This window comes from Cricetulus griseus, chromosome 6 (genome assembly GCF_003668045.3).
Source record: "Cricetulus griseus strain 17A/GY chromosome 6, alternate assembly CriGri-PICRH-1.0, whole genome shotgun sequence".
NCBI lineage: Eukaryota > Metazoa > Chordata > Mammalia > Rodentia > Cricetidae > Cricetulus > Cricetulus griseus.
Window position 1 is genome coordinate 78,220,099 of NC_048599.1, and position 12,420 is coordinate 78,232,518.

The window sequence follows — 12,420 nt, forward strand, 5'->3', positions numbered from 1 at the left end:
TTGAGTCATTTGGCATTTAATCTTCATTTTAAATGATGAATGGTACATGCATGCAGCATACTTATAGCACTAGAACATTCTTAATTTCACTGTATATTCATTCTCATCTTCAGAATTCACATATCCTGGTGTTTTCTTGTAAACAATTTCTTTTTCCATTTGAAAATGTTGTTTTAACATATGTTGCAGGGCTGTGTCTCTAATGGGTATATAGCCTCTTGGGATTTGTTTATCTGAGTGTGTTTTCATTTCTCCTTTATCTCTATAGCATATATTCACAAACTAGAATTTTCTGTTTTCTAGTTTTTACCCATGGAAACTATAAAAAATTTATAGAACTCTCTTCTTGTCTGTAAAGATTTCTGCTGAGAATTTTGTTATTGGGCAAAGTAGGACAGTGATGTGTCCTTTAAGATTTGTTTTTACTGCTTTGAGTGTTTTATTTTTATGTTTACCTTTCATCATTTGAAATATTTTTGAGGCAAATTGGTGTTAAATTTCACTATTGATATTTACCCTCCCCAATACATTAATAGTGCATCTCTATAAATTTGAGGAATTTTGTACTACTAATATTGTCTATTTTAAAAACTTTCTAACTTATTGGTATTCAGAAGGGTTTTGTTGAACTATAAGAACTCATGTTTGCTATTTAATGTGGATCAAAGTTCCAGTAACATACTCCTCTCATTTTCACATGTGTTTTATTTGTAACCATGTACTTATAAGCAGTATTTTAAAAATCACTAACTGTGCCATCTATTTTATCTAGTCTTATAATGATGTACTATAGCTTGTTTGTTTCACTGAGTCTTTTTTTGTAGACAGCAATATCTACTTGAAATTTTAGAAATTTCTTCATTTCATTTCTCTGTTGGAATATTGATTGCTTTCTCTATGTTAGGAATAATTTTGTTTTGTCTAAAGGAACAATTGAAAATTATGCTACTAAGAACACAGCCATGCGAATTACTGTTTAATGGGCTTTTGCTACCACATTTTGAACACTACGGTATAAAATGTAATTTTCCCATTGTAGTATACAGAATTTACCAGGAATCTGCTGAAAGGACAGACGTACCTTTTTTCTCATGGCTTGAAGGTACTGTTCATCATGGTCAGAAGAAATTGCAGTTGGAGGAGCTTGTGACTATTTGAGTGTGAATTGGAGGTATTTGCTCACATGACTGCAGAAACATTGAAAGGGGGATGACAGCTTAGCAATAAACCTGAAGCTCCACCCTGTTAAATTTTTCTTTAAATTAGATATACAGAAAAAGAAGGGGCACAAGATGAGACATATTAACCAGTTTATTATAGGCCTGGAAGAGTAGGGAGACTAAGAGAGAAGAGAAACAGGGTTAATGGGTGACCTCCATGGCTGGTGGCCAGAGAGAGAGAGAGAGAGAGAGAGAGAGAGAGAGAGAGAGAGAGAGAGAGAGAGAGAGAGAGAGAAGAGAAGCAGAAGCAAACAGAAAAGAGGAGAAGAGTAGAGAGTATATAGAGAAAAGTGTAGAGAGAGAGCATGTAAATGGGCAGGGTCTGTCTTTTAAATGGGTCCTCTGCACCTGCATGCAGACTTAGTTTCCATGGAACCCTGGGCTGACCAGGGTACTGCCTGTTCCACCAGGTAACAGGAGCAGGACAGCAGAATGCCTGAAACTTTTACACTCCTTCCAGAAATCCACTTTTTCCATCTTGGCTACACTGAAAAGTTTTCACTTACTCCCAAAATTTCATTAGCTATTGGGAACCTCATATTAAATACATAAACTGTAGGAATGTTTTCCAAGCAATTAACACCACGTATCTACTCCAAGTGTCTGAAAACTTTTCTGTTCACTGTATCTTGTAATTGAAGGATTCGAAAAATATCTGACACTCATTATGTGCCTTGTATTGCTGTTGTCTTTCCAGAAATTCTAAGTCAGAAATGAATTTTGCCTGAATCTGCAAGCATTTCTACTATTTCCCTACTAACGTCATGACTACGTTTGCCATGAGTCTACTGTTCATGTGCTGATGATCAGTAGAGGCAAATAAAACTTCAAGTGTCTTACATTCTTATTCTAGTATGTAACTAACAAACTTGAGATGGTAACCTAAGTCTATTCTTAATATTACAATACATCTCAATACCTCATTCAGAGTTACTGGCTTTTGTTCAGACTATGCTGGAGTAAATTAATCATGGAGTGACTAGTGACAACTACTCACCAAACTTCATTTGATTTCTTTCCCTTTATAAACTAAAACAAAACAGAACAAAAGAAAAATGTGCACACACACAAATTCATGGAGTCTATTTTGTGTTGGACAATCACTCCTGCATATGAGGCCTTCTCTGGGGCATGGTGGGTATACCCAGTGTCATTCATTGAAGAAACTTGATATTTCCTCTCAGAAGCTAAAAATTGCAAATCATTTTAATATTTTCACAAGATGTTCTGGTGTGCCTAGAATGGCATTCAAATTTAAGGCTCACATTTATATATGTGTCACTCAGAAATAAGGCTTATATTTATTTTTTTCACCAAAAATAATAATTTAATAATTATTTCAGAATTTCAAAACATGCACACCTCATACTTGCTTCCCATTCCTATTCAATAAATAGTATAATAAAATAATATTTATTTTGTAAAGTTAGGATATAAGTGAAAATTGACAAGGGCAAATGTTTAGTTACTATTAATATATTGTTCCTTTTGTATATGTGCATACTTGATCTTAAAATCAAAATCTGTTACTTAAAAGTATTTATGTATTACAGTTTTATTTTTAGGTTTCAATACAGGTTCTCCATGAATCACCCAAGATGACGTTGAATTTGCATTGTATACTTAGCTGACCTGTACTTAGTATCCTCCTGATTAGCTAGAATCATAGGTTTTCAGGAAGAGGTGTGGCTTGTGATTTTTCTGTCAGACTTCCATCTATTGCCCCTTTTAATCTTCTGTTGGGTTCTTCAGTGCATGTTTGAAGTTTCATGTGCTCTGTGATCCTTTGTAATGTGCATCTAATATGCTCATATTTGAAGCTGTCAGTTATTTAACTAAGATCCCTTCTTTCCAAATTGGGATAAATTACTGTAATACCTTCATAAATTAAATACCTTCTCCATGATGCAGTAGCTCTCAATGTCACCTTATTGAGTAGCAGATTCAAAGCATTAATATAACTCCATATTGACATATTTTCACCAATGGTAGTTAAAATTTGGATTGTTTCTCCTTCCCAAGTATATTTTACCCAAGTGTATCAAATGCAGAGCAATGCTCCAAACAGGACTGGACATAAATAACATGCATAAATGTTCTCATAAATATCACAAAGTGGTCATAATCACATTGCTGCCTATGATATAAAGAAATGAATCATGATCCATAAGGGAACAAGATTTCTACATACTACAAATTTCTACACACATTCATTCACAAAGGCACATTTTTCTTACTTAATGATATAAATCAGTCTGAACTTGTTTTGAAATCCAAATTGTGAAACAGTTCAATATTCATCTATGTATATGGCTTCATTCTTCAGAATTCTTTTTATACAACTTTTTTTACAATGGTATGAGGAGCAGTGTCTTATTTCTTATGACTAAACAGAGTGTCCTTGAGGAAATATTGCAGTTTCATTGTTCACTCTACTGTTTGTGGATGTTATGGTTGGTTTGAGGAGGGACACTTACTGCTTTATCGTACATGAACTAACTTGTTGGTTTGAGGAGAGGTTCTTACTGCTTTATAATACATGAACTAACTTGAATTTTAAAAGTATTTTGTTTGGTTTGCTTTTTCTACAGGAGTGTGACAAACATCCCCATTTTATTACCTGGGAACAGGATAATATGCCTTATTTTAAGATAATATTTTATTGTATATATAATTGTAAATTGCAAAGTGTTATTTCCATTTCCTATTAAATTTCCATTTCCTATCCTTCCCACTAAAGGACTACTAGTGTGTGTGTGTGTGTGTGTGTGTGTGTGTGTGTGTGTGTGTGTGTTCTATGGTGAGAGATGACAATCTACAGAAAGCTATTCTCTATTTGAGTAACCTGTTTGAATGTATATCATTAGGGTTAGAGGTAAGGCCTTTACCTTATGTGAAAGTTGCAGCTCATAGTACGTTCTTTTAAAGGTTAACAACTCTGAAATATTTTCCCCCTTAGGTTCAGTCTATAGATAATTAGAAAAACATAGTGAAATAAAATGCACCATGTTCTGTGACTGAACCCTAGTATGAAAAATTAAATTCAAACAGAAACAAGAAATTATTTGATCTTCCCTTTTTCAGTTTAGAATCAGGGTAGGCATCTGCACTTATTTGCTTGACATTCATATAAGTTTTAGATCATTCATGTGGCAGCCCACCATTGTTAAACTGTATGTAATTCTTGCTGGGGGATGTCCTTTTGTGTATATGTTTCCCATATTGGTTGATGAATAAAACACTGATTGTCCAGTAGCCAGGCAGAAAGTATAGGTGAGGTTTCAAGACTAGGAGAATTCTGGGGAGTGGACAGAGAGAGTGAGCCAACAGAGAGACACCATGCAACTACTAGGAAGGTAGGATGCCCCCAGGCATTGTCTGGTAAGATAAGGTCATGTAGAAATATATAGGTTGATAGTTATGGGTTTATAATTAAGATAGAGCTAGCTAGTAAGAAGTCTGAGGGATCGGCCAAACAGTTTTTAATTAATACAAGCTCCTGTTTGTTTATTTGGAACTGAAGGGCATCAGGACTAGGCAGAACAAGAAACTATGTCTATAAATTCTATCTAAAATATTCTTTATTCATATTTGTTAATTATTAAAAGATTTTGTATACATTTACTGATAGGGATCTTCTACACTACAGTGTGTTATGTCTATGAAAGCCTTCTATTGCATTCTTAAATTTGGTAACCAGTATGTCAAGTTATCTATAAAGGTAAAATAAGTGTCACTCACATGCCAATGGTAACCAAAGGTTGTCTCATTGGACTTAAGGTGTACTCTACAATAGGGAAATCATGTGTGGCACTAGAAACCTAGCCAGCTTCCTGGTGCAAATAAGGTTATGGGCATTAGAAAAGAATCTACTGCCACCACTTTGCTATGTTATCATATCGTTTGTTACATTCTAATTCTTATTCTCACACTCACAGATAAATCAAACTGCTCTCTCTAATTAAAGAAGCATCTCTTTATAAAAAATGGAGCTCATTGCAGAAAACCACAACTGTACAGAATTCAGAAATCACTAGCTCATGTGGATCCCAGCCACATGGATAAATATATATTCCCCATATTTTATATTTATTTTACCATCAGTATCTTCAATTATGTATATAAATATCATTCTGAAAGCAAATTAATATTTCAAAGTACATATTGCTTTTATATATTTGAGATATTTGATATAACAGTTTTTAAATTATAAGATTCTTTAATTTACATTCATCTAAATGCATAATTCCATATTCAGATAACTTAAAATTGTTCTCTATAGTTCTGTGTTTATTACTCTAGAGTGTATTATCTTATCAATAATTTAATAAAATAATGCATTACTTCTATGCTATAATTTTGGTTGTTTTAAGCTTAGAGAAAGTTTGAGCCTCATGTTCATAGGGCTTCCCTGTATTTCTTCAGCTTAGATTTAGCTTCTCAATGATGACCGACTTGCATTAGAAGTCTAAAGTTCAAATCAGAATTTACTTAGATGTTAGATATTTGGGAGCTATGGCAAGTTTTAATTGGTTATTTCTGTCACATCTGTTTCTGATAGTACACAAACTTTGATATAACATTTACCTAGAGTCTACTTATTTATGCTTGGCAATCTTCAAACTTTTATTTTGTTGTTGTTGTTTTTTTTTTTTTTTGGTACCAAAATCCTTTATTTGAAGAAATGGTACAAATTAAAGAACTTAAGCAGATGTTTTGGTGATTTATAGAAAAGGTAAAGGCAGCCTATATGCATGTACTGCCTCAGTGACCGGTGACATCACTGGTGGCTTCTGGAAGTCAGCTTAGCTCTCACTATGTCCTAGGGTGTGCTTGTTAAAGAGATATTCTGCCATGACAGTGGGGGCTCCCATCTTGCGCAAGTTGGTCACGTGGCCACCCAGCTCTTTGATGGATTTCATCTGCTCATTCAGGTAATGGGTCTCAATGAAGTCACACAAGTGGGGGTCATTTTTGTCAGTACCCAGTTTGTGCAGTTCCAGTAGTGACTGATTCACACTCTTTTCCAAGTGCAGTGCACAGTCCATTGCGCTTAGCCCGCTCTCCCAGTCATCACGGTCTGGTTTCTTGATATCCTGCAGGAAGATTCGGCCACCTCGTTGGTTCTGCAGCTTCATCAATTTCTCAGCGTGTTCCCTCTCCTCATGAGATTGGTGGAGAAAGTATTTGGCAAAGTTCTTCAGAGCCACATTATTCCGGTCAAAGTAGCAAGACATAGACAGATAGACGTAGGAGGCGTACAGTTCCAAGTTGATCTGGTGGTTGATGGCAGCCTCCGAGTCCTGGTGGTAGTTCTGGTGCACTTGCGAGAGAGACGCTGTGGTCAGGGCGGTGGGGTCATGGCAGAGGCAGGCGCGGTGGTGGCGCTGGAGCGGTGGAGCAACCAGGTTGCAAAGGGTTCTGTCCCAGAGCTGCCAGATGGTGTCGGAAGGGTTGAGCTTCCAGTTCTGATCCAGCACTGTTGAAGCAGGAAACCATGGCGACTCTGGGCAAGAACCGAGTTTAGCTTTTTCTAAGGCCTGGCAATCTTGAATCTTTTTGTTATGTGCATAGCATTATATTCTCCGTATGTTTTGCATTTGGAATCATCCAATATTTCTAGACTGTCATTATCCCGTAATAATAAACATTTAAGGCTCCCAGGGTTCACTGAGAGTACTCTTGAGATGACCAGATATCTCTGTCCAGTCCTTAACATCTGGGTAGCTAGGACTTCGCTCATCCCCACTCCTGACTCAGGGTCAGACCAGGGCTTTTCGACTGCTTCAGATTTCAGCCACAAAGACATCAGACCGGAATAGATGGCCCCTGCACTGTAGGACTGATACAGGCTGGACGGGGAAAATGGCACCGAAACATGGGGCCTGAGAACAGGGGAAAGAAGTGATGGACACTGCACAGGAGTGAACACGGCCGATGTACGAGGCTGAGAAGAAGCATGCGCAGAAAAAAGAAAAAAAAAAGTAGTCAATTGCAGATGAGAAGAAGAAATCACAAAACTAGGAGATATGGGGCTCTGGACCCTAACATAGAAAAAGTGGAATTGACGCCTCTAGAGCCAGGTGATGAGGATGATGACAACACACTGTTTGATCTAATCCTCCTAGAAGGTGAAACTGTGTTTTCCATGAGAAGCCTTAATATTTCTACTGAGAACAGATTTCTATGTCCAAGGAATAAGATGATACTCTATCAAGGGGAGGGGAATTTAATTTGCACATATTATGAGAACCTTTAATTTGTTGTTGCTGCAATTGTATCATTCTGTTATATCTTTGTATTTTTGAAACAGCTCTGTTATTGTGCTCAATGCAGTTAGGGAAAGCCTGTACTGTACTGGATTTTCCATTTGAAGATTATTTTAAGTTGGTGTTTTCTGAAGAGCTTGTCCCTTCCTTCCCCCATATTTGTGTAACCTGTTTTAAGTACTAATCAGTTATTGCTAATTGTCTTAGTCAGTGTCAAGATTTAAAGAACTATAAGCCACAACTAACTGGTATGAAACAATAATTAAAATTCTACTCTACTAAAATTTTTTGATTTTTTTGGAAAACGTGAAATTTGTTATATTGTTTTTGAGTTTTTAAATAGAAATTGCACTATTGTATGCCAAAGAATAAATGTAATTTAAAATTAAAAAATAAACATTTAAGGGTTTTTTTGCCTTTGTTTTCTTTGGTCTTTGACATTCTGTAAGTCGGGCTAACTTGCCCTCCAGCTTCCAGAACTCCTGCTTCCCCGTCACCCATTTTGCCATGGGAGCATGAGTCTAATGGCTATGGACCACCATTTCTGGTGTTTTGCCTTTTCTAGATATTTGAACTCTAATCCTCATACTTGTACAGCAGGTAAGTAGCCACTGGCCAACTTTCTAGTCCCTAGCATCTCCTCCATATTTCTATTATATCTCATGATAATTCTTCTGGTTGAGAAATTTTGATACCCATTTTTTTTCCTGGCAAAATGATGCTTTACAGCTTAGTTCTTGGTTTTGAGAAACTTATGAAACAAATGGTGATGTAATATTTAGCTTAACATATATTTAGGGACATGCCTCACAAGAAAGATGACATCTGAGCAAAGCTTTGAAGGTTTTAAATAAGGAAATCATTAAGCTATGTGGAGATAGCTCATTCTTTGTATATTTCATATATTATATAAAGCTGTCCTGATATTTATAGGATAATCTGTCATCATTATGATAGGTACAATGTAAGTATAATAGGGAATTCTGATAGGCAAATTTAAAAAGATATGCCATAATCTTTTAGTAAGATACAAAGTCAGTGGACATTTTTGAAGAGATAAAAAATATACATTGATATAGTAATTGTGTGAAGCAAGTTGCAGGAAAAACAACAATAAAACACAATCATTAGACTTCTTTTTTACCTATTTTGGAAAGATATTTAATCATTTATCATATTAAATCATAATAAGCACATTTTTTACTCAGAAAAAAAATACATTCCCTCCCATATTGACTAAAGTATATTTTTAAATTATTTAAATAATAGTAATTGAAAAAGTTGATAACAAGACACTGATCATTTCATCTATCATGTTGTGAATGCTTATTGTATATGTCTATTTTACATATACATGTAGTCCACCTCATGTTGTCTCCACATTTCATTCAAATGTCTCATGATATTAGACATAAATTACATAATGTAAAAAATAAAATCATCTCTTTCACACTTATGATACTAATTTCCATTTTTACAAATGATTTAACATAGTAATATACCTTATCAAATCTTATAAATGGTGAAAATGATAATGAAATCCAAATAACTATTCCCTCATCAGTTACTTGTGACTATATCAAATTTCTCTATTTTCCTGTTTCTGCATCGTATACATATGACTTTCCCTCTTTAGTTTAAAAGAAATAATTCAGTAAACTACATAAAAGCCTATTGCAAATACACACAAAATCACCTAACCATGACTATAATCCCATTAAGGCAACCATTTGCTTTCACCCAAGGGCTTTAATATAACAGTGTACACAGTTCAATTGATGAAAGTGATATAAAAGTCTTATTTGCCTACTGATTAAGATTTGACATTATAGTGTGCCATTTACCTATTGTTTTTAGTTATATTTATTCCATCTCACACTACTGAAATATTCAGATTGGTTAATGTTACTGGATGACAAAAGATTCGAATTCTCTGCTGTACAAGTTTTAATCATTTCTACTTCCTGCTAGTATTATTTACCTTCCATTAATCAGCTTCCCAAGTGTCCTATCCTTTCTTTTACAATCATTGATTGATCTACAGTAATCAAGAAAAGTTTTTTAGTATAGCTTAAATTCCACCCACCCCCATTAACTGCAAAAATGTTCTGTTTCCATAATCTCATGTGTATCCATATATTACTGCCATATTTTATCTTAAATATCTAGATATATTTCAACAAATGTATTATTTCATAATCACTAGACTGGTTGATTTGCTTTTATATGTTTCCCAAAACATTGCCAAGAAACTCATATTTTCCTTCCTTTCTTAGTCAGATAGTAAACACATTAAAAGTATAATTGAGACTATATTTATATATCAGACATTCCCCACATTTATAATGTAGAAGCCTTTTGCTCTGATTGATTTACAGCAATTTTCAGTCAGTGCCACAATCAATTTAAATACATTTTCATTGGCTCAGAAGAAACTTTGTCTTCTTTAATAAGCCCTTTCCCAGTATCATCTCTCATGTCCTAATCTCACCAATTTACTATCTGCCTATAATTTTTTTCTGTTTTGTTACTTTTTAAAAAATAAACACCACTTTGTTGCTTTCTTTCACATCTTACTAATTGTCAAATAACATTTAAGTGAATTGATATTTCATGTCTATACTGTAGTTTGCTTGCTCATTAATCAGATGATTGATATTTGAGTTTGTTTTAGTAGCTTTGTAATTTCTTCTTTCTTATTTTTTAATTGAGAATAGATTTTCCTTGCATACAATGAATCCTGACAAAAGTTTCCCTTGCTATGCTCTGCCCACCCCCCTCAAACTCTACTCTCTATTTCATGATTTCATTTTTTTGATCAGCTGAGTAATTGTATAATTTTAACAAGTTTTCTTTATTCATTCTTTACTTGAATGGCATCTAGGTTGCTTCTAGGTTCTGGCTTGGACATGGTATACACTGAACATGGTATACACTTACTCATCATAAGCTGTAAAGTAAAGGATAACCATGTCACAGTCCACATCCCCAAAGAGGCTAGGTAACAAAGAGAGCCCAAGAAGGGATTGTTGGGTTTCTCTGGATAGTGGAAATAGAAAGGGTCTCCTGCACTAATTAGGGGCAGGTGGGTGATGGGAAAAATTAAGGACAAGATTGGTTTTGGATAGAAGTGAAGAGTCGTGAAAGAGATGTCTTAATTGGTGGTGTATCAGTGTCAGCTAGAAATTTGATCCATGCCACCTACAAGGATGACTGCAGCTAAGACTTCTAACAATAGTGGATAGAAAGCATGAAATGCCCATCTCCTGTAGTCAGATTGTTGACTACTCTAATTGTCATAAAAGGAAATTGTCTAGTAACTGCTTGAAGCATATGCAGAGATCCACAGCCAAGCACTAAGCACAGCTCTCGAAACCCAATTGAAAAGACGGAGTGAGGATTATATGAACCAGGGTGGTCAATATCATCACAAGGGAACCTACAAAGACAACTTATCTGTGCTCAGAGGAGCTCACAGACACTGGACAAACAACTAAGGAGCCTGCATTGGATGGACCTAAGGCCCTCTATAGTTTTGTCTACTTGTGGTGTACCTAGCAGTGGAAATGGGGTCTGTCCCTGTTGCTTTGACAGGCTTATGGGAACCTATTCCTCATACTGGGTTACCTTATCATGTTTTACTTTGCAGGAAAGTGCTTAGTACTACCTCATCTTAATATGATATATTTTTCGACACCTATGAGAGGCCTGCTACTATCTGAACAGGAGGAGGTAAGGGCAGAGTGCAGATGCTGGGAGTGAACTGGAGGAGAGGTAGGAGGAAAAACTCTGTTACAAATACAATATAAATGAATAAATTTAATTAGTAGTAATAAAAATATAAGAATTAAAAACAAAAACAAATAAAAGAAATGGAACGTTTTGTTACCTGGAACATTCATGTTAAAATTGTATTATTTAGGGACTTGTAGGACAGGATGAGACATTAGAATACTCAATTGTAATTGGAATATCTTCATCAAACCTTTCTCATCAGTGCACAGGGAGCTATGCAGAAAAGAAGGTAGTGAGATTACATGATCCAGAAGGGGTGGACGACACCAAGGAAACAGTACCTGCCAGACACAAAAAAAAGATATTCATGTGAACTCACAGAGACTGTAACAGCACACAGGGTCTGCATATGTTCAAGCTAGCCCTTCTCCCAGAACTTAAAAGGGGGAGTGGATATGAGTTCTCATACCTAACCAAGAAGTTACCTCTAATTGACCTCTTCTTGAAAAGCAAAGATTGCTTTGTCTAATTGAGTCTCAAATGTGTACCTAAACCATATTTCAAAGTCAACCCCATGAACAACTGTAGATGGACAACACAAAACAAATTCAATGGTATTTTTGTAGGTTTTTCATTTCATATTCCTTTTTAGGACATTGTTCATGTTACTAGTCACTTGCTTGTACATTATAGCCTCTGACTGTGTTTTTGGTGGTGGTGGTGGTGGTGGTGGTGGTGGTGGTGTGGTGGTGGTATGTGTGTGTGTGTGTGTGTGTGTGTGTGTGTGTGTGTGTGTGTGTGTGTGTTTCATGTTTTTCCCTTGTTTTGTTTTTACTCGTTTATATTTGCCTGCCTCTTTTCTAAAGAAAGAGAAGAATGACTGACATTGGATGAATGTTGAAGTTTAGAGGATCTGGAAGGAGATGGGGAAGGAAATTTACAATCAGAATATATTGTATGAAAAATATTTTCAATGAAAATGTTTTCTGTCTTTGTCATTGAATAATGACAACAGAGAGTGGAAAGCCCATAGTTTTAAGGATTACCAAGACTTCCCAATATGTAATTAAATGTTACTGGTAAGATCTTGAGACAAAACTAGATATTAACTGAGATATAAGACATCTGAACCATAATCTGTCATGTTGACAACATTAGCAGTCACCAGAACAGATTGTAAAGTTTTTATAATTAAC

The 12,420-nt window shown here is 35.4% G+C and overlaps 1 protein-coding gene across 1 annotated transcript; it reads right to left on the reverse strand.

Moving 5' to 3' along the window:
• Positions 1-6,016: 6,016 nt before the first annotated feature.
• Positions 6,017-7,990, reverse strand: LOC100765930 (ferritin heavy chain-like). The gene is given in 4 exon segments (XM_035447058.1): positions 6,017-6,574; positions 6,577-6,726; positions 6,901-7,167; positions 7,949-7,990. Coding segments are annotated over 4 exon segments (1,008 nt in total). The 3' UTR covers positions 6,017-6,025.
• Positions 7,991-12,420: the final 4,430 nt, after the last annotated feature.